The sequence below is a fragment of the Triplophysa rosa genome, linkage group LG12 (genome assembly GCF_024868665.1).
Source record: "Triplophysa rosa linkage group LG12, Trosa_1v2, whole genome shotgun sequence".
NCBI lineage: Eukaryota > Metazoa > Chordata > Actinopteri > Cypriniformes > Nemacheilidae > Triplophysa > Triplophysa rosa.
Window position 1 is genome coordinate 8,825,759 of NC_079901.1, and position 27,959 is coordinate 8,853,717.

Genomic DNA, 27,959 nt, shown 5'->3' on the forward strand with positions numbered 1-27,959 from the left:
TATGTTGAAACGCAGCCATATATGCTTGCTTACTTCAGAAGCAACCGGATGGCAACAACTTCTGGTTGGCCATATGTAAAATTGCATGATTTTCCACTAAAGTCGGAAATCAAATGCTTGAGGTCGAGTGCCTTAAAATGGTTAAAATGATGATCTTTCACTAGCAGACTGTTTAATGAATCAATTAATCTCCTGTCAAGGCGAGCTGGGATTGGTCTGTTCCTATTAAAGGCCCCACCCTCACATGGCGGTCAAGGTGAAAGAAATGTAATAGGAGTTTCTTTCTTGCACACAAATGTATTCAGATTATTACTCCCCAGTAGTAGTGACGATTTTTCTTTTTATTATAAAAAACAATATATCTTAACGAAAATGTACATGTACATGTATCATATGTGTGGAATATCATTCTTTATTTAAATAACATTGCGTAATACTTCTCAACTTCGCAATGCTGCATTGCCCTCTACGGGTAGAAGATGAAGGCAAATATAAAAACATATCAAGTACACATCGGAAGTGGGATATTTCCCACCAGAAAGGCGGAAGTAACGTCTGGATTTACTAACATTTAAAGTATTTTATTGCTTTAGTACTATTAAATAATTACAAGTGTCTGTTAACATTAAAAGAGGAACGTTCCATAAATTATTTCCGTGTTGAAGTGGGAATTATCGAAGTTCCGAGAGCACGGGAAGGCAGCATAGTAGTTCAAAATAGATGGTGTTTCCACACGTTCTAATTTTTAACAAATCGGAGATTACAGAAACGATCGTTTTTCTGTCAGATATTCCTTTAAATGTCATTCATTTTGATTAGGCTATACTTTGTCTTCTATTCATAAAGACAAAGCAATGCAATTTAAACTCAAATTTATTTTGTCTGCCTGATGTTAAATATCTGTTTACCTAATTTTAGAATATGTACAAACCACTGAACACCAAAGCATTGAAAATATATAACATTCTTATAAATGTCATTATAAAATGTCACTTTATTTGATTGTATTTATAATTTATGCTGCTTCTGTTATTGTTTCTCTATCAGCTATATGTCATTAATGTTTGTGTTTTTGTGTTATATGTTAAATATAACTAAATGAGAAAATAAAGTAGGTGGCACTATTACGTTTTGTGAAACTATACTGTCACCTAGTGGTTGATAATGGATGTAAAGAAAGTACTTGCTTAATGCTGAACAAGGTAGATCGTAAAAATTACAGTAAACAGTAATACAAATATAATATATACCATTTTAAATATGATTTTTTACATATAATATTTGTATAGTTATATATTATTATATTTAAAGTGCAAAAGAGGAAACGCACAGCACGTTAGCTTGGTAAATATTTTATATATGACTGATCTTTTTTCTTTGCAAATACAGCATAAAACACATACGGTAACATTTCAAAACATTAAAGCGAGTCTGAGCCATTAAGACATGTAGTGAGAAGAATGTTCATCTACAATTTTACAAAATCAAATTCAATCAACAAAAAAACAGAGACTCTTTTCATCACTCTGCCCTTACAATTCATCACTTTCATCACTCAGGCTCCAGACTTCCCTCTGCTCCTGATCCAGATTCACAGTTGGCCATAACACTGATTCCTTTAATGGTGCTTAACTCAAAACATTTTACATTTAATGCAGTATTCAAAAGAAAAATGGATACATTTGTATTGACACAAGCTTACTGAATGATTTTCAAATACACTGTATATATCTTTTATATATATTTTTTACATTTATAGATGCTCCCTTGCACAGAATTCTCCTAAACTTCATCTTAGTTTTCTGTCTGAATCCAGATCCACCCCATTAGAATCAAAATCTGAATCTGATTCAAAATTGGAATACAAAATATGTCTGATTCATAGTCTCTTCATTTACCTCTCATTTCGCTCCACAATCCATCGTCCCCATAAAAGGGTTTTCACAGGTGAGTGGAGCTGTGTAAAAGTGTCTATGTGTGTGTGTGTGTGTGTGTTTAATTTTAAGACAAAACACAAACGCACACTACGCCATCTCTGCATTTTGTACAAAACATGTACAAATAATGACTCTAAATCATTATACAGCTTCCAAATTACCTGCAAATACAAATGTATATTTTAAAATCTAAAAAAAGTAAAACAAGGCTTTCAGTACCAGTACATTTATAGCGCTTGCAGCACAAGAGACATACATTCAGCATAGGGGGAAGATACAGGCACTCTATGGGACAACTATGTTTTTGGGGCGTGGAACCTCCCTCACTCTGCACAAACATTCACACAATCTTTCAAAGATACCTTAACACACTGTATGCTAAAGAAGGACTGGTTACAGGGATTTGTTTTTAACTGAAAAAGAAGCACTATCAAAACAATGTCAACCTTAAAGGGATAGTACACCAAAAATGGTCTTTCATTCTTTCATCATTTTGTCGCCGTCATGTCATTCCAAACATGTTTGACTTTTTTTCTTCTGCAGAACACAAAAGAAGATATTTTGAAGAATGTCGGAACCCGAACAATATGGGCCTCCATTGACTGGACACAAAACGACTGAGACATTTCTCAAAATATCTTCTTTTGTCTTCCACAGAAGGGTAAACTATCCCATGAAAGAAACATTTGAGCAAAAAAGTTTACGTCAACTATTCTTCAAAAAAAACAGCCCTGCATGAGTGTATGTACTGATGTCTCTCTGGAACGTCTATCTCACGTTAATCTCCAAACATACAAACACAGACACACTCTTGCACTTCAAACTTTCACAAAAAACCACACATTCTCTTGCACTCGCTAGACCATATAAGACTAAATACGCTTGCACGCGTTAGCTTGTTGTAGAGAACCAGTTCCATAGTTATTAAAAGGCTCACGAGCTGCAGACAGACACTAAATCACACACATTGACTTTTCGTATTCTTTAAAATACACACAAACTGATTCATGGTCCCCACGAGTGATGATTCTATGGCCTTATAACGGTAAAGGAATGCCCTAGACTGGCTGCATTAAAATTTAAATTATATAATTTCTCTCTCAAACTATAACTGGATGAGGGAATATACTGTATCTCTCAGTTATCTAAAAATGGCCCTATTTGAGTTCAAGGTCACCCTTAATATCCCCTCGCCCCATCCACACAGGTGATTTTCCCTAGGATTTTGATTGGCTAAACAAGTAGCTTAACAGGTCAAATATGGGAAATTTTCTCAACGTCATATTTAAAAACAGCAGCTTTCAATAGGAGTGTAAGTGAGCGTGATAAGGTGTTGTCGCTTACTGAAGTCTTTTTAGTACATGTATGCGTTTGTCAAATCTGTCGAGATCTAAAAAGGCAAAAGTCAGCTTAAAAGTTTGCTTTGTTTGAATTTCCATTGATCATTTCTATCCAGCTCACTACTATCCATCTTTATTTTTCTTGTATTTTCTAAATATTCTTTAATGGCAAAAAGACAGAGAGAGAGAGTGACTCTAAAGATAAAGATTAAGAGATGGTACCAACACATCAGCACCTGCCTTATCTCAAACTAGCACTCCCTCCCCCCATTCCCCCACTTTAGATAGGCTCCGCCCCCCTTCCCACCCTCAGCCGTCATCGGGCGTGGTTGACTCCTCGGCGAACTCGTCAGACGAGCCGCTCTTGTGGATGCGTCCGTCACTGCGCATGCTGTGGAAGGTTTTCTTAAAGGCTTCCATCATGGAGTGGGCGAGTTTTTTGGCCTCTAATTTGCTCTCGCACTCTATAGCGTGGCAGTCCATCTGGAACGTCAGATCATCGTTGATTTGCCGGTAGATCCACGCGAACACGTTTGGGCTAATGTCGTGGTCCGCCGTGCAATACGCGATGCGAGCGACCTGGAAGGTGTCCATGGCAACCGTAGCCTCGCCCCGCCCATCCAGGTGATGTAGTCTCACCTGGAAGGGGCGGATCTCCAGTATGGCGTTGGAAGAGGTGATGGAGTCGTCGTAGGCTAAAGACTTTCGTTTTGTGTCACATAATCCCACAACTGCTGACTCTGTGCAGCCGGACAGGAACTGAGTGCCGGAAATTGTCACCTTGCCTAGGTAAGTCACCTGGGAAAGGTACAAAACCACAACAAATGAAAGGTAAGTGAGGTACAGTTTTTCACAAATGCCAACGTGCACAAATAAAGATTTAAATAAGATGATATTCTAGTGAAGAACTATAATTAACTGGGATACATTCAAACTTCTAAATCATATGAAAAAATAGCTGAGTAGTAAAAATTTCAAATTTTGTTATGGATGAATTTAATAATAAAAAAAATGAGAAAACACAAAAACATTCCATCACAGGTCAAAAAAATTATATGACAGGACTTCTTGGACCCTTATGACTGAATATCAATGTTAGTTATAAATAAATCAGATTTTAAAATTATTCCCTTTTATATGACATGAAAAAGTTTAGTTTACATTCACAGGTTAGGTAAAACTGAAAATGATATTGGAAAACTATTAAATGTGTATACTCACATGTAATAAATGTACTAAACAATACAAATTTGAACCAAAAATGCAAATGATTAATCGCATCCAGAATATAAGCTTGTGTTTATTTAATATATGTCTGTTTACTGTGCATATTCATTTTGTATTTATTTATAAACATAAAAACACACATGTATACATATTTAGGAAATATTTACATGTATTATTTATATTGACTAATAATTTATATTTTATATATATATATATATATATATATAAATGTTGATCAATGTTTATATTTTTCTTAAATATATGCATGTATGTGTTTATAAACACAAAATAAATATGCACAGTACACAGACATATATTATGTTAACACAAACTTTTATTCTGGATGTGATTTAAAAATTAAAAAAAGTTCCATCAAGTGAAAAGTTATTTTAATTAAATCAATGCTTTTGTTTAAATTTGATTACTTTCCAAAAGTATAAGAATACATGAGATTACATTTCACAAGCATTTGTTATAACTTAAAAAATATAAAGATACAAATTTTGTACATTGTTATTTGTCACTGACCTAAAACTAAAGTACGCTGAAAGTAAACAGAAGGTCTTTTTGAGTTGTGAATACCTGCTATTGCTCAAGTGTTTAAATGTGTGCGCTTCTGGCAAGCGTTCGGGAAGAAAATGTGAAACTTCAGGAGAAAAACACTGTGTGGCTGTCTGCTTTCCTCTTCCAGACGGTCTGTTTAGTCTACCACCACAAGGTCTAATTCTAGCCTTCTTTTCTCCTTCCCATTTCTTCATAGAACATATTTTTAAGCTAAATTGTTATTTATTACTTGAACTGTACAAAATCAGCAGGAAGGGTATAAACAGCTGTGCCAGACAAATGCCAGAATGCAAAGTCACTCCTCATATGCACAGGATTGTACTATAGTGCTATTCTCTCATGTCAGAAACAGACACGAGGCCTTGCTGTGAGCTAGAGAGGAAATGCCAGCAATATCTTTTCTCTTCTGAAAACGATTTACATCAGAGAGAGAGAATGGCTGTTCTCTATTGGAAGACATATTGGAAAACATTAAAACAGAAAGAAACAAGAGCCTCGCAGCACTATGACTAACACATGAGATAGTGTGAGTAATTGTGTGTGTGTTTCTCAATACTTGATGGATAACATTCATCCTCGTTATCCTTAATGAAAACGATCACAAGAACATCTGGTAAACATCCCACAACAGAGTTTAGTTTGACTACTGGACTTTTAAAAACCGCGGTATCAACTAAATAAAAACAAACTTCTTAAAGGAATAGTTCGCATTCAAAATGAAAATTCTGTCATCATTTACTCACCCTGTTGTCATTTTAAACCTGTGTGACTTTATTGTTTCTGCAAAACACAAAAGAAGATATTTTGAAGAATGTTGGTAACCAAAAAACATTGGTCCCCATTGATGTCTATTGTGTGGATACAAAACCAATGTGGTGACCAACCGTTTTCTGTTGCCAACATTCTTTTTTTATTCTGCAGAAGTCAGTCAGTCATACAGGTTTGAAATGACAAGAGGTGAACTGTGAACTAACCCTTTAAGGCCAAAACATCAAAAGTCAAAGTGAACAGAATCAAAAACTCAAAATGTAATTAAAACTTAACTGTAATGAAATGAAGCGGAATCTAAACTATACTAATCTTCACGACAGTCTTCCTTTAATGTCAATGTGGCAGATTTTTCTCTCAGAGAGTTTATTTAATCTCACCGCTATGCTGTCTGTTGCTGGGTGGGTCTGTCTGTGTGTATGTTCCTCAGGGGGAAAACTGTGAAAAACCATCAAACACCAAGACGGATTGATGCTGCTCAGTCACCGCAGAGTCTAGACGGCAACAGAGCGTTCATTCATCTTTCCATCCTCATACCTCCATAGGCCACTGAGAGAAATCCAATGATTTAGCTGCCCTGCCAGCTCTTTGATGCACAGCTCTCATATAAAGTGAAGTATAATATTGTGCAAAGCAAAGCTGCGCACATACAGTGTTGCATATTCACAAATCAAGATCATAACAATAATAATAGAGACACGGGTTCACTCTCACAGACTTTTTGGGACAAAATCAATTTCCACGCTTAATGCGCCTGCTACAAATTAACCAAGAGTCAAACCCACACACACGACAACATATTTCCACAGGAAAAACACATGCTCACACCTACACAATTCATGTGGAGACAATGCTGTTTGTGACATGGTGTTATGCAACACTATGTGGCCACAGTTGTCTCAATGTGTGTGAATAATTTTTAAGTGCTTTACATAGAACAAAATGACATATCCAAAATTTCCAGCCTTTTAAATATTGACAGTTTTGTAACTAGTAAGTAGTTACTATGAATTGGTTTTAAAAAGACATAAACCAAAGGAACCCATTTATTGATTTTGAACAAACAGTCTTTGTTGCCAAGTAGATTTAAAACACATAGTTCCCCCCCAAAAAATGTGAGTTTTGTCTCGATTTATTCCCCCTCATGTCATTCAAAATCTGTATATGACTCTTTCATCTCATCTCATACAATGGAATTCAATGGGGGTCGTGTTGTTTGGTTACCAACGTTCTTCAAAATATCTTTTTTGTGTGTTCTGCAGAAGAAACATATTCAGTTGGCATGACTTGAGGCTTGATGAAATATTTCTCTTTTTTTTTGTCACTTTGATGCAAGAAATAAAATGCAGCCTAAAAGTCTAGCTAAACATAGTGAAGACATCACCACAGTTTCGCACCGTTTTACTACATAATCGCAAGTAAGAATAAAATTTAGAATGAAATCATTTGAATTACTTTTATATATCACTTAACCTAGACTTATTTTAACGAAAACATTTGCGGACGAAAAAACATACGGGGAAAATATTTCAGTAAAGAAAATAATTGTTCAGTTTAAAACATCATACATATTGTTGCATAATTCTTATATTTAACCTACTTTATGTCTTCTAACTGAACAACAGCACATAAATACATCACAAAACACTCAATAACAACAAACAGTTTACTAGCAATTCCCTCAGTTGTGTCACGGGAGTCTCCAGCAGGTGGCAGCGTTGAGAACAATGCACTCCAGTTGAGGAAACTCCATGTATAATTCAGAAAAGAATTCCTCACCAGCTCGGCATTCCGGAGCGGGACGTTAACGTCCCAGCCATCTCGCAGAATGAGAGGCGTATGCGTGTAAACAACACAACAGACTTTATACACGCCACTGAGCTTGCAGAATGAATCTTTCACATCTGGGTTCATAATGAAGGCTTTCACAAACATACAGACCCAATACACACTCACAGTCAGACAAACGCAAAAATATTTTCCTTTAACGAACACACGTACGCGCATGTAACACAACTGAGCGAAAAATGACACTATGTGGAAGCTGAGTCATTCTCTCTTACTGTGGTGCTACACTTCAAAATTCTAAACACACAACAACTAAAACCCTGTAAACATCACTGGTCCACAAGCACTTCCTGTCAGAGTTATTCTAGTTTGATTAATATTTTCAATTAGCTTTTATTTTTAGATTTTATGTTAATTGAAGTTAAAGTTTTAGCAATTTTGGTATATGCTTTTGTCATTTTATAATTTATTTGTTTATTTTTATGTTGCTATATAAGATTAATACAGTTTTATTTTAGTTTTTGTTTATTATTATAATTTTAGTGCTTTAAACCTATTTCAGTTTACTTTTGAGGCAACGTTTCAATTTTTCATTTAGTTTAAGTTTTCCCAATAATTTTTAGGTCAACATTTTATTTGATTTTAATGAATAGAAGCATTTTCAAAGTTTTCATTTCAGTAAACTAAAATAACCTTGCTTCCTGTTTCAGTTTTTTTTTTACATATACAATTTTTTTAACTGTTGGTTTAACATTTTGATTCAGTCAGTCAGTGTTCGAATTGTGTCAAAGCTCTTAGGGGGTCCCCTAACCAGCCCTGAAAAAAAATTGACGGAGCTGCCAGTACCAGCATCAATCACATGATAGTTTGGATCACAGTAATTTAACCACATTACACACTTAAATGTCCTTAAAATGTTGATAAACCATTAAATGTGATCCACATGAGGGAGAGATTATTTATTTTCGTGTCCTTTGATTTTCGTTCTTTATATTATTATCATGCAGTGCTGTTCACTTTTTTGGAAAATTATTTTTTTAAAATCCTTGGAGCAAGTGATGGAGAGGTTCGCGTCAAAGTCAATAGTGGCTTTCTGTACAGTGCTGCCAAACCAGCCAGTCACCGTATGCAGAAGCTTATGAGCGTCTTAAACGTGATATATCTCCTGATCGAATCTAAAGCGTTACCAAAATAATCCATATGAAACAAAGCAGAAGCAAGCCTTCTCGTCAAAGTGGGAGCTTTGCAGAAGGGAGCACAATAATCTCTGGGAAATGCGAATGTTTTCTGAGGGAAAGAAAAATATTCTTGGGGAAATTCAAAAGTTTGGCAAATGAACGCAATGTTCTTGGGGAGAGCAAAAGATTTAAAATATTTTCGTTCCCTTTCCTATTTTTCCACCACCTGTATGTCCCTTTAGTGGCTCGCGTCGCATCTGTTATGACAATGTGAGATAACAGCGAAGCCTACATAAAGAAAGACTTGATATCAAAATTATAGTGACTGTTGAGTTTTAAGATAAACGCTTTCAATAGAGGATCCGCACGCAGCCAGTGTTTCGTTGCGACATCTCTGTACATGTCTTCACTGAACACCATATGGCACGCTTGAGAATGCATGGATTTTTCAGATAAAAATGTCATTTTAATTTGCGTCTTATTAAAATTGAACAAATAATGGACAATAGTGTTTTGTTTTAGCGTCATTATTTGACAAAAAAATTGGGGTTTTTAGTCTAGCTTTAATGAAAAACCAGGGGACCCCCCAAGTTAATTAATTTAGACCTTATGAGTGGTCCCTTAAGGCTCATGATGAGGCCTTTTTTTTACTTTGTAGTTTTCTTTATATTGTTCCTGGTGTGAACGGGCCTTAAAGGGACAGTTCACCCAAAAAGAATAATTCTGTCTTCGTTTACTCACCCTCAAGTTGTTTCAAATCTGTATAAACGTCTTTGTTCTGATGAACACAGAGAAAGATATTTGGACGAATGCTTGTAACCAAACAGTTCTTGGCCACCATTGACTAACTAACATAGCATGAAAACGCTACATTCTACAAAATATCTTCTTTTGTGTTCAACAGAACAAAGAAATTGATACATATTTGGAGTAAAAAGTGAGGGTAAGTAAATGAAGACAGAATTTTCATTTTTGGTGAACTGGGAAGATCTGAAACGATGTGAATGCAGACGTCCCTTCCAGATATTTTGAAATGTCACCGAATTCATAATGCACCCTTTGCAGCAGAGGACAATATAGCAGGGCTGCACGATAATTTATCACGATACCACTAAATCCTATTGTAATCGAGCTGGCTGCGTTATGCAATGTGTCGATATTTTTTTAATGCGTAGCTTGTCCATGAAGCACGGCTCTGGGATCAGTAGGAAATGCTGCTCGATCTAAAAGCAGCGCGAGTTTGAGTCGCTTATAATGTGCATTTGAAAAAGCAACACCTGTCAAACATGATCATTATAAATATACTTTATTATCATAAAATACCTGATGAGGCTTGAGTAACAGTGATAAAAGATGTCTATAGGCATTTCCTAGATTCTAGAAGTGTTATGGTCTTCTTCTGCAGTGCGTGTTTGGAGTTTCCGCATGAGAGCGCCCTCTGGCTTTCGGATGCAGCAGCATTTTCCCGTACTTCACTCAAAAGCTGTGCATAAATCACGTGATATTTATCGTCGGTTTATAATGACAGCCCTAGCAGGCATTAGCATAAACTTTTTCCACACACAATTTTTCAATCAATTACTATCATGTCGGCACTACATGTTAAAGAGAATCTTGTCGTACAAGTTAGTTTATAGCATCTGATGGTTACTCTATCGCCTCTATGAGAACTGAGGTTTGCCATATATTGGTCAAACATGCACAACTGCACATCTGTGTTCTTGTTTACAGTATGTTTTCAGTTATAAAAGGAGTTCCTTTAGTTCAGCCGGTAGAAAATGGCAATAATAATGACAAGGTCACAGGTTTGATTCCCGTGGATAAATCTGCCAAAGGCATAAAATTGTCTGGCCTTTACATGGATTTCACTCTTACATATTTCAGAATAGTGTTAAAATCTTTGCTTGGTTAGACACAAATGTTTGCCCTCACATACTGTACATAAGTCATAGATAACATGCATAAATCATACATTTACCCAGAATGCCCAAATGGCAGCCTTTAAAACCAGAGTACTCCATCTACTAAACCAAGAGCATGCTACACGTGCCCTTTAAAATTTCACGTTTTCACAGCTATTTCTTTAAAATGGTCTCAGATATGTCACAATACACACAGTATCTTATGTTATTTTCTGCTTTGATCTGTTGTTTTATTGGTGCTGTTACTTGCAGCTTGATTATTTATTCTTATTTTTATTTGTCAGTAGTCCCTTTTCTCTGAACATAGCACAAACCGAACCGAAACCGTGACCCTAAAACCGTGACACAACCCGAACCGTGAATAATTTGAACTGTTACACCCCTAATATATTTATACTGTATATACTGATATATATATATATATATATATACAGTATATATACACAAAATAGGTTGATATCTAAATGTCTTACTTCAACTGTGGAGTCAAAACTGGGAATCGATAAGAATTGGAATCTGTTAAATTCAAATGATACCCAACCATACTCTTCAAGTTAATTCATCTGACATTACTCTTAATAGCCAATTATTATGTTGTCTCAATATCACACTTATTATTTATCTAAAAAAGCTTAATTGTTTCTACATACAAAATATATATATGGATGGATATGCATTTAAGAAAAGGGGCCCTCACAAAAGGTTCACCATATTTGGGGGTCCCTCGCATCTGAAAGATTGAAAACCCTTGCACAGCACTAGACAACAAAAACGCGGTCAAACAAAACAGATCAGACCTCATCACCTTCAAAATCACAGTGTGAACAGTCAGTCCTAAATTCAGTTCAATAAAATCATTTGTAAAGGGACGGGTCAGATATTTTATGTATGCCTAATGCTGAGTGTGCACAGGAGCCTGTGTGCGCACGCACACACACAGCAGGACAGATCTCCATGGAAACAGCATATACTGTAGACTGGCTTTGTTGTGTTGTTACATAATCAAAGGACCTCAATGGATGATTAAGTCTTCTTTTTTCTTTCTCTTTCACAAGTTCTCTCAAACACAGCTACTCTCATGCAACAACATATGGTCTGTGAGATCATCCAATTGGACTTTGGTTAAAATGGGGAAAAAAAATCACCAGTAAAATGTGAATCATCATAAAACCAGTCTACACCCATGGGTAGAAATGCTTGTGGTGGAGAGTGTGTGTTTGGTTTATGCCAGAGACTTTATACTCTCTGAGATCCGTGTTAAAATACACAGATGAAAATATGTGAAATATCTTGGAAGAGGCCGTTGACGGAGCACAAGCGTGTGCCAGAAATGTCAAAATGTGGACTTGATCATCATGGGCCCTAAACTCAGGGAAACATAGCACTATTACTTTTTCTATATTGTGAATCGTGCGCAGTACTTCTATACAACAAAACACTGCACCCCAAAAGTACTGCATCCCACAATGCAATGCACTCAACTTTACCTTCTGCCTTCCAGTGTCACGATAAAACCAGACCACAACTGATTTAACTGGACCGCCAAAGGTTAAACATTTGGACACAAAACTGGATTAGAAGAAAAGAAGAGTGACGGAGGGATGCTGAGGGAGATGCTCTGTTTGTCTTAGCCAGCATTTTGCAATGAATGGATGCTGAGGTTTCCATGGCAACAGCATTGCAGCTTCTTCAGCAGGGTGACATCCTTGAGAGATTTGCTATATTTTCAGTGCATGCATTTTTAACCGTTTTCCTTTCGATGTATGTATAAAGAAATGCTTTTGACCACAGCTAGCAATATTTACTATTATGTCAGAAAATTCGTACAAAATTTGTGGTCCAATACAGATTCTTGATGTGAGCGTTGGTTCTATACCTTGTATCCCGTGTGTGTGCGGTTCTTCGTGTGAGGTGTGGCTGAACACAGCTCGATGGCCTCTGGCTCATGAAAGATCACTGTCGGCAGCGGGTCCTTCCGAAGCGTCAGCACATTGAGTTTGGTCTTCAGCATGGTCTGTAAATGCTGAAAGAGAGAAAGATTATTTTCAACTCACAGAACAGACAAGAGAGCAAAGTGTCACAAAATTGTGTTGAGTTCGATTTTTAACAGCGTTCTCACTTCCTCCACCTGACAGGCTTCCAACATGAAAAGACACCTTACTGTTCGTCTATCTTCTAACCTACATACCAAAAAACCTACAGACCTTACAAATACAAATAGAGAAAAATGATGAGAGCAAGTGGAGAAATACAAGTATGAAAAATGATGGTGGGTGGGGGGCAGTGTGTGTGAAAGAGAGAGAGAAAAAGGAAATGATTGAATGACAGAAGTCACACGTATAAAGGCACACTGAGCCCAGATTCAGCACTTTACAACTCTGAGTGAAAAAAAAAACATTCCTGTGGTCCGAGGAAGAAATAAAAGCAGAAAGACGAGTAAAAAGAGAGCAGAACTGGAGAGAGAGAGGTTTGCTCAAGGGAAATTGAAGTGTTGAAATGAAGCTGGAATATTTTCACTGTATTTCATTTTACTCTCAGTCAGAAAGTAAAAAACTTCATAGACTCTAGTAACCTTATAGAATCCATTTACAGCTTATTCAACAGGGGACTGGAGAGGGGGAGCGATAGACTTTTCCACGAAAATGTGTGTGTCCTTGCTCTTTACGTACACTCAAACATTTATCAACTAACAAATATTTCTCTGTGTCGTCTGAGTTTTCACAAGGTCATAATACAATGTGTTTTTGAAAGACTGATAAATAAAACTGTTAGCATGTTCACCATCCACCTCCCTTCCTGCAAACAAGACACTGTGTTCCAAACTTTACCCCCTACGGAGCGCATTGGTTTTCAAAAGGTTTCTGAGAAAGACGGGACATTCCTAGAGTTAGATCTACAGACATTTTCCTGTTTACTTAAACGCTGGATGCATGAGAAGAACACATGACCATCACCTTTAAATACATAAATCCAACACAATCTTGACAAGTTTAGCCAGGATCTCCATCAATAATTTCTGCTCTTGTGTTTCGTAAATATGTTATCTCCTTCGGCAAAGAAGCGAAAACGTGACGACATCTTAGCTATGTGTCAGCCACCGTAGTGTTTTGAAAAGGGGTGGAGGGAGCCGTTGGTTGCAATTCACAAACCTGACCGCTAGATGGCACTAAATTTCATACACTAGACCTTCAAAGGAAATGTGAATGCAAAACATCTCCATTTATGTTTGATTGTTGAAAGAAAGTCATACAGTTTTGGAATAACACAAAAGAAGGTATTTGGATAAATGTCTCTGTGGTTTTGTGTCCATACAATAGACATCAATGGGGGGGAAGTGTCGTGTTTGCAAACATTCATCAAAATATATTTTGTGTTCTGCAGAATAAAGAAAGTCATGCAGGTTTGAAATGACACAAGGGTGAGTAAATAATGAAACATTTTCAGGCAAACTATCTCTTTAAATATGGCATAGATCTACTCGGACTACGTCTACGTCCCTCTGTCTCTCAGCATACCGGAATGCTTCTGCTAGACTTCTTTTGAACCTCAGAAATGTCTCTTGAATTATTTCTCTGCTGCGTTCTTCGCAATGTCTGCCGGTCTCTTCAACAATTCAATTCAACACACAGTTCTTGGCCAACCCAACACTGCTGCCAACGGCCTGAACTTAATGACTTCTACACCTGTACTGCAAATGCCCCGAATCTGTTGTCTCCGCACTCATCTTTAAAGACTCACTGTTTTTACACTTGGTTGGATGAATTTAGTCTCAATCCACATTGCATTGGCTTTTTGTATTAGTTGACGTGTGAGTCATGACTCACACAACAAATGCTCAAGAGTAATAAAACTGTGAGTTTAATAGCAATGTAATTATTATATGATGGTTTTGCATGTGCATTCTGTGATTGGTGTAAAAAGAATGATGACTTACTTTTATCACAGATCTTTTTTTACCACTTTATCACCTGGTTAAACCGAATTGTGGTTAAGTGATTTAAATGCAGGTTTGTGACCTGAAATAGTGACTTTACTGCACACCGTTTATGCCTGCGTGGAAGACAGAGAGTTAGTGCTTGTCAGACCTGAACTAAATGCTTTTGAGTAGTAAATCACATATAAATGTGTATGCCCATTGCTGTGTGTGAGCAAGAGACAGACCAAACTGTGTCACTGTTTAAAACATTAAACAGAAGTTTGTGGGCCAGTCCGGCAGTGATGTGCTTAACAAGATCCAGAAAGACTCTGGTCATTCATATATCACACACAGACACAGAGAGAAAGTTGAGAGAAACAGAAAAAACATCAGAGAGAGCTGGTGAGAGTTAGAGAAACAATGGAAATCGTTCAAGAAGGTCTCTGGTGGCCATCAACCTGATTATATCTGACAAACTTCACATTCTATACGGTACAGAACACACGCCAGTTTAGCTTTTGGCCACATCCATCAGCAATTTGGTCTCCAAGATGTAGAGTTGAAAACACACAAAGTTTTGGCCCAAAACTCAAATTCTACCTGCTGAAAATGCATGACAGAAGATGCAAAGTATGTGCAACGTCCCCCTAAACATTCAGTCAAAAAGCAATGAGAATTACAAAAAGTGCAACCAAAAGCATAAAAAGATTCAAATTATATATCGTTGACAGTTTATTGATATTGTGTTAATTTAACATATATGACAAATCTCAAACCAGACTTTCACACAGAGTCAATACACAGAAGTGTGAGATGGTTAAGAATGAGACAAAGCCCGTTAGTTCCTGTTTGGGTGCCTAGGAGTTTGCATATAACTTTACGAAAGTTTGTGTTGCGTTTCACATAGACCCATCGAGGCCAGACGGGGCCAGACACGTAGGAGGTCCTGTGCTGGTGGACGCTGTCGGAGGCAAAAAAAAATGTGGGTGTGAGAAGATGCCAATGACAGCAAAAATACGCAGAGGCAATCAACGCTCCGCCCACTAGGGTTGGGAATCAAAATTCGACTCCAATTCTGGAATCGGATCCATAAGAAAGGAATCGGATCGTTTTTATAAAATTACAATTTCGATTCCACTTAACGATTCCGGACCGCACGGTCAAATAATTTCACGTCATCTGTCAAGACCCGAGTCACCTGACATAGCCATCTGCGAGGACCTTCTACTCGAATACTAAAACTCAGTTCACATGATGGACCGTGGAAGGCGCTCTGAAGTGTGGCTGCATTGTGCGAAATCACAAAAAGACAAAGCTAAGTGTTATTATTGTGACAAACTATTATGTTGCAAGACGGGTGTCACCAATATGTCAAAGCATCTGCGGTTGGTTCATCATATCGAATTACAAGAATGCACCCTGTTTGATGCGTTGCGCATCCCGAGTGCCCACACTGCCGACACAGAGTGCTCTTCATTAGCCGCCGATGACACTAGTGCTGGGACAACGCCGGCACATGATGCTACACGTGAGACCCCCTTCTCCCTCGCTTCGAAAGGAAGGCTCACACAGGACACTTTTTTGTGTGTTCAGCTGTAATGCTAGGTTCACACCAAACGCGAACAATCGCGTTCCATGCTCTTTTTTTACTCGCGGGAAAAGTTTGTTATTTTCGCGTAAGTGGCACGACCTGACAGATATTTTCAACCTTAACGGAAGACGAGATTGACGCGTGTTCGCGGCAATCGCGCCGCCCGATTCACATCATTTGCACTGCCTGCCGCGAGTTTGCGTCTATACACGTCTTTGCATTGACTTTGTATGTACTTTACTCGCGCAAAACACTTAATTTGCATTTGGTGTGAACCCAGTGTAAGTAATGGCACAAAATACATATTTTTGATCTGGCTTGACTTTTATTGCTTTTTCACTGCTTTGGAATCGAAACTAAGAATCGGAATCGATAAATTTGAAACGATGCCCAACCCTACCGCCCACCGTCCTAAAACACGTCAAGTAGCACTGACACAAAAAGACCATTAAACCAACTGCTCAAACATACTAATGAAAACATGCCAGTTAACTATGTATTTATACATTAAAGACTCAGATTTACTGGCATATTTTCAGACGCACTCGCATGCATACACACTCTCTCTGTGAACCTCGTGCGAGAGTCTTGCCAGACACTAAAGAATCTAACGACAGACAGACGGATCTGCGGTTTACCGTCAAACACACTTAACTGACACGCACACACATACTGAAACCAAACCGAAACCAAATTATATTCTTGGAAACCGTGGATTATAATAGAGGCTGTGTTGTACTACAGTTCACTCAATTAATACTGTAAAGAACACCCCAAAACAATTTATACTAGTACTTTCTAACACATCCTGAATCCCAACACAACCCAAATCTCCTCTCTGTCCAAACACACTGCAGAATGACACAATTTAACTATGCAGTTCATTATAAACATTGTAAGTGAACAAGGTACAACGCTAAATCATCCAATAAGAGATTAGCACCTAATATGAAATCAACTTTTAGGGGACATATAATTTAAGGCAAGACCTGTGTCGCCCTTGTTTTTATCTCCTGCAATTACATTTACATTAGCACATCTGCTAGAGACTTTTATGCAAAGAGACATGGGCAGTTCCGGCGTTAAGGATATGACATATAAACTCTCAGGGAATGTATTTGTAATGCAATCCCAAAATGCACTGCGACAACCTTAAACAAAGTATAATTGAATATAGCCTAAACGTTTCATTCAATACAGGGTTCCAGACTGCGAATAAATGGTTGCAATTTGCAACCAGTTTTTTAGAAAGCGTGAGCAGGTTTTACAATTACTCGCGCATGTGCGACCTGCCAATTTGGATTTTTTTCTAGTTGTTATATCTCATGTGAAAAGACGAGTAGATCGCGAGCCCACCAGTGTAGGCCTAGGTCTGGATAACTGATGTTTCTCGCTGTTGTCGCGTCGGTCACAGCTCAGCTCATCATTGACAAGTTAACAGACACAACGTGAGCGCATTATATGACTCGCTGTTCGCTGTGATGGATTTTTTGAACCCTGAGGACGAACGATTTGATATTTGAGACGTTTAAAACGAAACTAACCGCAGAGGAGTTCAGAATATACCATTTATCTGTTGATTACTTGAGACAGCGCTGAATCATTTACAATCCGTTCACAACAAGAATGAACGACAGGTGAATGCTCTTGTTAAGTTTATGTGAAGTTATCTTTACATTGTGTTGAGAACATGATTGAAAAGTGTCCTTAATACACAATAAAATCATCATAAGAACGTATTAAGACAAGCCCTTTCGTTTTGCTTTAACACTACAAACAATAAAATATATACTTTTTCATACAAAATGACATGCACGTTTTCAGTTGGTTCAAATGAATTCAGTACTAATTTGGTCTGGTGTATTCGGAGTTTAAACAGTCTCTTTAGTTAGCACTTAAAGCTTCTCTGTCAGCTCTGCCTCTTTTTAAATGATGAGCAGAACCAAACCACTGTCGCCTGCAGTTAAATGCATAGACAGGAAGTATTTTAAAACTATTTTAACACATTTACATTTCTGTACAAATGTAAACGCATTTCAAACTGTTCCACAGAATTCTGCAGATTATTCCAACATATTAGCACAGAATTAACAAAAAAGTCTGCAGATTCCGTATGTCCCTGGTATTGAGTAATGTCATATCCCTCTGAAATGAAAATAAACTGCACATTGTAATTTCTGTGAGTCTATATATTATCAAAGTATTTGTCAGTAATACAACTATTTTGGGGAAAAATGTCAATAATTGCATTGCAGGCTGATTTAAGGTGTGCCCCTAAATGTACTGCTTGCGCTCCTAAATATTTTAGTCAGGGGCTACAGTGCCCCTAGTAAAAAAAGTTAGTCTTGAGCCCTGCAATCCTCAATACAAAACAAGAATAAATGTATTGATGCCACTTATGAAGACAGCAGGCAGCTTACTTGATGGAACAGAGCTAGTGTTAGTAAAAATATAGTTCTTAAAAACTTTGTTTCTACACTAAAAATACATATTTAAAAACATATTTCCTCTCTATAGATGCCGGTTTCAGTGGCAACAACACAAACAAAAAAAACTATATACAATAAAATATTAATATGAAATTAAATAGGCTATAAAACAAATGGTTATATTATAACCAAACACAGACGGGAAGTTCGGGTTAGGCATGTGCGTCCGATGAAACCGTCTATATAGACTACTGTTAGAAGTGAATCACACTTTGAGGAAAAGAGAAATGAAATTTCCGTGTAAGCAGAAAATAACAGTGACTAAGTTATAAATCTTGGGATGCAGAAAGGGGAAGGAAAATCAATTGCAACTAGGGCTGCAACTAACGATTATTTTGATAATCGATTAGTTTGATGATTATTTTTTTCGATTAATCGGATAAAAATTGTACTTGCATATTTTGCTTATAATAAGTAAATCAGATATGGGAAAAGTATGCACAACTGAACTCATTAGCCTTCTCCCAAAATGTTGTGAATGTCTCCATAATTAACACACCTGGTGAGGTGATTCATGTGTGTCATATTAGAAGCAACTGACAATAGTCTCTCCCAAACGTGGGAGCGAGGGGAGGGTCGGCCAAGGAAATATTTTTTGTGTGCCATGAAAAGTGAGATATTTGTCATTCAAATGTAGTGAAGTACAGTAAAAAGTAAACAGAAAAAGTAATACTTAAGTACAAATACTCAAAAAGTGTACTTAAGTACAGTACTCAAGTACATGTACTTCGTTACCCACCTCTGAACTAAATAAACCACCAAATCAGGGTATTTAGCCTATTATGTACTTTGCAAAGTGCAAACGCCACAAATTGGGTTTTACTAATATAATCTTTCATTTTGTCATTTAAAACACCTCTCCCCTTTAAACTTTAAAACTGCGCAGCTTGAAGAGATGCATGCAGAACATGTCGGACTTTAAAACTGCGCACCTCGTGCTGCACGGAGAGACGCACGCACCGAGAGACACGTCTGACTTTAAAACTACGTACCTCGCGCTGCACGGAGAGATACGTGTGACTTTCAAACTGCGCACCTGGTGCTGCACGGAGAGACACGTCTGACTTTAAAACTACGCAACATGTGCCGCACGGAGAGACACGTCTGACTTTAAAACTGCGTACCTCGCGCTGCACAGAGAGACACGTGTGACTTTCAAACTGCGCACCTGGTGCTGCACGGAGAGACACGTCTGACTTTAAAACTGCGCAACATGTGCCGCACGGAGAGACACGTCTGACTTTAAAACTGCGTACCTCGCGCTGCACGGAGAGACACGTGTGACTTTCAAACTGCGCACCTCGTGCAGCACGGAGAGACAAGTGTGACTTTAAAACTGCGCATCTCGTGCAGCACGGAGAGACAAGTGTGACTTTAAAACTGCGCATCTCGTGCTGCACGAAGAGACGCATCCACGAAGAACCACGTCTGCATTTAAAACTGCGCAGCTCATGCTGCACGGAGAGACACATCTAAAACGGTCATTTTAAAAGGGAAGAAGACACGCTTGATTTATAACTGCGCAGCTCTCAAGTGACGTCACAGACCAACTAATCGATAATGAAATTCGTTGACAACGAATTTCATTATCGATTATTATCGATTTTATCGATTAGTTGTTGCATCCCTAATTGCAACAAATGGAGGAATTTATTGTGAGGTGTAGCTAAGCACCCAATAAATATGAATTTAACACACATTATTGCAACATACTAGGGCTGCACGATATTGAGAAAATATGCGATTTTGTTGTTGAATATTGCGATAACGATATTTCTTGCGATATAACATTTCCTAGAGAAATGCTATTTTTATTAGCTTTTTTTATTATTTATATATGTAATTATCATACTGAAATAAACAGGTAATAGATATTCTTCTGATGTAATTAAATCTAATTCAGGCTAAAAAAACTATCGAGGAAGAGGCAAACATTTAGACTTAACACTACAGTGTTCAATTCAAAAGGACTTTTATTTTGATGGGTTTTATTTTGAAGGCTCAAGTTTTTGTGTGTTGCAGATAGCTTCACTCAAACAGTAAAACGCTCGTAAAATAAACTCTCAGAACAACTCTGGAGATGAAGTTCATGTGTTCATATCCTCATACAGTTCAGACGCAGATAAATCCTCAACCATCACCCGTGTTGTATGTTAAACTGTGAACATAATTCACTCAGACACGCAGAACAGCCAGATGACATTTAAATAACAGGATTCCGCGTTCGTATCTAGTTAACGTAACGTTACGTTACATGGATTATTGTTACACACAAACAAGCACAACCACGACAAACGCACTTCACACATACACGCAGCTCTGTCTAATGCACATATTCGTATCATTCTACTGTACATATATGTCTCACTGTTGTTATTAATTTTTTTTCAAGGTACTTGTCCGGTCGGTAAAATTCTCTCTCACTTGCCAATACAAAACATTCACTTCTCCCAGACAAGCGTTAATGTCGAGCCCAGTAAAATATTGCCATATTTCAGACGTAACGTACCGTTCTTTTTAGGCACAAGTTCGTGGCTGTCATTTTCCTTGCTCGTCTCTATTCCTGCCATATTTATTCTCCGCTCTCTGCTTTGAGCCGCTAGGTTCACCTTTGGGCCCGCGATCTAGCCAATAGTATAATAGCACCTACTTGGCGGGTATAAAGATAGTAATGCCCCTTCTGATTGGTCCAATTTGGACAATCTAAGCATACAACACACAAATGATTGACACATGAAAAAAAATAATTTATCGCAACTCTCTGCGATATGGATATCGCATATACTATTATCGAGATAACGACAATTTTCGATATATCGTGCAGCCCTACAACATACTACAGTGAGTATTCAGTTCTAAGACCGGTTTATACCAAGACCTCCACAGCTTGTAACGTACTTGAAAACGAATGACCAAATGATGGTTAAACTAGATAAAACTCGTAAGGACATCTCGTATCCCTTGTCACGGTATCTCGTCTGGTTAGGACACCAACGCAGCGTGAAGCCCTTTAGGTGAGTCACCGGAACCATTCCATTAAAACACACAAACACTGACACAAACAATAATACAAACACTGTGTATCTAACACATCAAATGTATTCTTCAAAGCATGTTTACATCATTGTCTTTGTGTGCTGACACCATCACAACAAAACAAATGAACACCATCCACACAGGACAGACATGAACCTCAACAACAGCTGAAAACACAGAGAACACAAAATACACCAGACCCGTTCCAGATCGCAGAGAGAGAGAGAGAAGAGAATGAGACCGTGCGCATCACCATCAACAGCGATGCATGTTACCATGGAAACGCCACAAAGAGAGACTGCTGGTCGTCATGGTTACAATGCAGCGGACACAGTGAAAGGCTTCAATGCATTCTGAGAAAAGTGTGCAGAGAAAGCCATGTATACGAGTGTGTGCGTGTGGAAATATGAGGAGTTGAATAGTAGGTTTGGGTCGCTGTGTGGAAATCAATGAAACCTGATTTGTAATTGTATAAACATCCATCCAGTGTCCATAGGCATTCGTTTAAACTGCGTGATAATCAAAATCTTTGGGAATATTTGGGAATCGTGAAAGCACTGAGGTCCAATCTATTCACAGAATTTTACGACGACCTTAAAACGACAAATCTGTGACGCTAAGAATGCGTGTACTCGTGCATGTGTTTGTGTAACACTGATATCGCGCCGGTCAGAATGTTCTGTATTATTTCAGATAAGAGTGTAGGAGTGATCTGAAGCATCAGAAGATTTGTCTCAAGGCCTTAGGAAAAATATCTATTTCACTCACTCACACACACACACACACACACACACGCACGCACACAGTGGAATCTACGTGGATTCAGGGCTCTAGAGTGCGACCAATTTGGTCGCACATTCGACCTAATTTCTCAATGGTGCGACTAAAAAAAATCAGAGGTCGCACCGGTGCGACCAGCCGTTCGAGGGAAAAAAAGTCTCTGCGAAAGTCTCCCTGTGGTTCAACAACAGACACATTAGGCCCATATCGTGGTCTAAACCAATCAGAGATAGTGAAGGGCGGACCCCCTCTGATTGGCCGTGGTCCAGATATTCCTGTACGTGTGTGTACGTTTGAAAATGCTGTGCTGCAGTCGGACAGAGAGGTGAGTAGCCTAGGCCCGTCAGATAAACAGAGTGGATGTAGCCGCGGATGATGAGAGAAGATGAAAAGAACGATTGACAACTTTTTCGTTAAGAATGTTAAGTTAAGGCCTGATCCGTCCGAAAATCATTACCAATGCTCTGATACGCTAGACTGCGACTAAATGGTCTCATTTTGCGACAAATTTTCCTGCCAGTGCGACAAGTTTTTCTTAATGGTCGCACCGGTGCGACTGTCAAACTGATCAATATATATTTTTTGCGTATTATAAATTTAATGCGCAGAAATGTTATATTGCGCAAGCTGCGCATTCAGTCACTCATTTTCGTCTCCCCTCCTTCAACCATTCCTTATCTATTAGTGCCCCGCCCCCAAAGACGTAATTCGCGGGTTACGGGTAAGAGGCGAAGGACCGAAAGAGCAGACGAGTGAAGCGCTCAATCTTGCAACTGAAATAAATATGCAGAATACAAGAATTTCCCCGGCTAAGGTACAAAACAGCAAAGATAACCAAATGTGTTGCGAGTATTGTATACGTGTGAAGCTAATGCAGGAAACATGTGTTTAAACTATTGTATAAAGCTCTCTAACAATACTGCAAAGCATACAAAACATTATACATCACGCTAAATACTATTTATTTGTAAGTCGCTATAGATAGAAGCCAAACGTGTATCAATGCAGCTTTCATGAAGAATAATCACTAAAAGCCTTCAGGTCTCGCGGGTTGTTTGAGATATGCGCGCGCCCAAAGAGTCAGAGCACAAAATACTAAACGGAGTTCTCTTTCACGCCTTCTTACTCTGAAACGGACACGTTAACACAAAATATCGTCAAAATTCCAATATTAACAAGAAACCTTGTAAAGGTATTCAGTTTGTTTAGTGACCAAACAGTTGGGAAACAAAACACGTGTTCCAGTATATTGCGCGAGCTCTTAAAGGGACAGCAGCATAATAAAGATATCTGTTTATAATGTTCATCAAACAACAACGGACGGGCCCAAAAACACTCACTGATATTAAAGGAATTGTGTTCTCTTATAGGAGTCGATAAAGGAAGAAAGTAGCTTTAAGAAAGATGTGCTTTAAATATGGTAAAGTGTTGAAAGAGAGTTTACATATACAATAAAAATAATTCAATGATAAACAATGATTTGTATTAATTTCTAATTGATTTATTAATGTATTAAACACATTTTAATGAAGTTTTAGTGATTCCTTTTTCTTACCTCACCCCACGACTCTGGTGCTATCAAATTAAGGGCTGGTGCCACCAACTGAATAACTTGGTAGCACCAGTGCCACCTCTCTCAAGTGTTAGTCTAGAGCCCTGCTTTCTTGTAGAATTGTGCTTCAAATAAAGAACTTTATGTTGACCAGATTGTTAGTTGATCATTTACAAGTCAATATTGCCTATATGGACAGCGATTTAAAAAAAAAAAGTGAACTTGTAAAACTGCGGTGTTAAATGCGATGCGGTCGAAAATTTGGGTGCACCTAACTTTTGTGCTGGTGCACCTAAGAAAAAAAGTTAGGCGCACCAGTGCAACCAGTGCAAAAAGTTAGTCTAGAGCCATGGGATTTAATAAATACCAGTTTGTAGAAAGCAGCGCTAGTAACACAATGTCCTTCAATGTGTTTCAAAACAATACCTAATCCATTCTGTTTCAGATCTAACCTCACAGTTTTATTTTAGAAAGATTCTTGTGTACTTACAGTAGTTCCCATCATTCTTGGTTTACTGTAAGACTATAAATACAGCCGCAGAAAAAAATGAAGATACCAGATTTTCTGAATGTACTATTTATAGGTATGTGTTTAGGTAAATGATCATTTTTGTTTCGTTCTGTGAACTACTAACAATATTCCTCCCACATTTCAAATAAAATATTTTTTCTATTTGCAGAAAATGAAAGCTGGAGAAACAGGTCAAAATAACAGAAAAGATGCTCTGTATTTATTTTAGACCTCAAAGAAAAAGCAAGTTCATATTCATTTTTAAGCAATACAACCGTAATATTTCTACACGTTTTTAGATAAAAGTTCAAAATGATTTTTTTACGTGATTTTTATCACAGTTTTCATGTGTTTTGTCATGCTGTCAGTCTTTCACATTGCTGTTGGATGACTTTGTCACTCCTGAGGTTTGATTTTGTTGAAATTCAACAGACACTGGACTGGAATGGCCACAATACATCTAGAAATGCTGATGAAATGAACATTTGGGATGGTCTCTTAATATTTTCTGCAGCTGTATATATATCTTGAATTAGGTTCTTGAAATGGTCCTGTTGATATTTGTATGAGAAACAAAACATTCATTGATATTTGTAATCCAGAAAAAAGTTGGTTCTGGTGAAGTTGCGCAACAACGTGGGGTGTATGACAGTATACAAAAGGAAAAATAGTGTCAGTGTGAGCACAGTTGGTGTCACTATGCATAAATATCAGTGACAAAACTTTCTCTCTAGAGATTTGAGATCCTATTGCTGCACAGGATCTGTTTGTGGTGTTTGACGGTATAATCCAACTTTACTCAAATCTCCATGAACTAATAATGTTAGGGCAATCCTACAAGATTTGAACAAAACGGGTTTTATGAGATTACAGAACAATGCACCCTCACATCGAGAGAACTGGCCTCTATACAAATTCACTCATAATTTTTTGTTATATAACCTTTTATGCACTTACAAGTGTACAATAAACAAGCACTTGTAAGTGCCTCATGTTTAAACACTCAAGTTTATTTATGACGATTGTGGATCCGCTGACACCATGAATTTTAGGAAAACATTCTTGTGTTTGTTCAAGTTGTAAATCTAAATCTTGAGACGTTGGTGAATTTCGCTCACAGATACTATGTTAAAGAAAGAGCATGCCTTCATATACGTAAATCTTTAAAACACCACAATTCTCAATCAAAGGAAAATGATGGTCTTTAAAATCAAAATACATAGATATGTCCATATATAACTATGTTGAACAGTTTCTTTCTTTAACCTAGTTTGCCCTGCAAATAGGTGTGGTAGAGATAAGTTAAATAAACGTATGTTTACCTGCTGTAGTTACACTTTTAAATCCTTTATAGAGTTTTGATACTGCCATTTTACTATGCATAACAAAACGATGTTAATCAAATGACTTGAAACAGCTTTGAAAAAGTTTACTACGCTATTGAATAATTGTCCCCATGCCAAAGATTGTGCAAGTTCATATGGCGAAATCACACATCTGGATAATATTACAACCAGTGCAGACGTGAAGCCCAGCACCCCTGGAGATAAAAATACATCACTTGTGTTTTATTTCAACTAGATTTACAGGTAACTATTTGACTATGAGCGATATAAGCATGACTGCTTAGATTTATTTCGAGATAACATTACGCAGGGAAACTGAGGGCCACGCACAGCTCGTCAACAGATGTTTTACTGTATACACACACCGCGTACACAAACAGATGCAATGAAAGTGAACGCAGGAACCTCCAAACGCGATTCGGAAGTTTGAACTTAACGCAGCGCTCGTGGCGCGAAACGCGACGCTACTATACAAAAAACGTCAGCGTGACGCATGCACTCAATACTAACAATTATACAAATGTTTGAATCCTAAAAGTAAACCAACGTCCATCAAAGTCTTTCCAGACCGAAGGCCATTTCACAGACTTGGTGTGCTGGGCTGTAGTCTATGAAACGGCCTTGCGTCTCGAGCGTTATGCTTTGGGAACCCATGGGTTTGCTTGGATTTTAAATGAAAAACGTCTACATTTTGCTTCAGACTCCACGTAACGTTAACGTTAGCTGAACATTAGCATTGAGCTGATGTCAGGAGAAGGGCCACAAAGTTGCGAAGACAGAAAACACCGATGTATCACACTGTAGCTATCCGTTTGTGTGTGCGTTAACAACTGAACGGTTCGCTGAATGAGACGCGTTGATGCTTGTTGGTGGTTGGCCTGCAGGCGTATGACTCCAAAATGTACGACAGATAACAAAAGCGTTTCTTAATTATATATCGGCACAAAGACACCCATGCTTACCTGCAATCGCTCCGACGCAGGCTGCCACATTGTACTGGATTGTAGGATCGATCTCAGGCTGGAAACAGAGGGATAGACCGGCTATAACATCTGCTCGCTGACGCTTGCTCGCTCCTTCGCGCTCCTCCAGCAAATCCTTCCCGAGAAAAACGGTTGGACGGTGAATTCCAACGGTGCGCGAGAGAGAAACTCCTCCTGCGAAAACACGCACGGTCTCTTTTCTGTCTTTCTTTCTCTCCCCCTTTTCTTTCTCTGTCCTCCGCCCCCTCTTTCATCTGCTGCTGTTCTCGCGCTAACTCTAGAGGGCGACAGAGGGGCGCTTTGTGATTCAAGAGGCCATTATACAGAAACTTCCTAGCGACTTTTTCCTCTATTAGAACATTATGAAACATACACTTTTGTACAAATGCAAGTATAAAACATTTCAAGCTATTATGCGTACAGTACAAATGGGACAATGCCATATCAAATAAATACTGTGTAAAACTCACAAACATTTACTTTCAATATTTTATGAACAAATATATTTTTCCCGGTTTCACAGACAAGGCTTAAGACTAGTCCCAGACTAAAATGAATGTTTGACCTGTCTAAACTGAAAATAACTTGCCCTGACATATCTTAAAATACGCCAGTGACATTGTTTTGTCTCAAGATGCAAACCAGTAATGTTTTTTCTAAGGCATTTTTATAAAAGTGCCTTAAATATCCTAATTTAACTAAGGTCTAGTCCTGGCTTCAGCTAAACCTTGTCTGTGAAACCGGGCCATTATGTATTGCCTTCCACTTTAGTCAACAAAACAATAAAGTTAGGTTTCTAAAACTATTTGCAATTATGTAAAATTATGGTCAGATTTACAAACAAACTGAATAATAAAATAACTTTTCATCTTCTCCAAAATGTATATTTTCCTATAAAACAGAGAGATCACTGAATACTTTCATTAATACATTTCTGTACCTTACACTACAATATAACAAAATAAGTACAATGCCAAAATAAATGCATGGCAGAGTTATATAAGATCTGACATTTTCATTGTTCTAAATGG

At 37.9% G+C, this 27,959-nt stretch overlaps 1 protein-coding gene across 1 annotated transcript; it reads right to left on the bottom strand.

The window, feature by feature from the left end:
* Positions 1 to 1,342: 1,342 nt before the first annotated feature.
* On the bottom strand, positions 1,343 to 27,198 carry pid1 (phosphotyrosine interaction domain containing 1). The gene is made up of 3 exons (XM_057348257.1): positions 26,908 to 27,198; positions 12,601 to 12,747; positions 1,343 to 4,075 (listed from the first exon to the last, which is right to left on the bottom strand). The coding sequence occupies exons 1-3, from the start codon at positions 26,935 to 26,937 to the stop codon at positions 3,587 to 3,589; spliced, it is 666 nt and encodes a 221-aa protein (XP_057204240.1). The 5' UTR covers positions 26,938 to 27,198; the 3' UTR covers positions 1,343 to 3,586.
* Between the last annotated feature and the right edge of the window lie 761 nt (positions 27,199 to 27,959).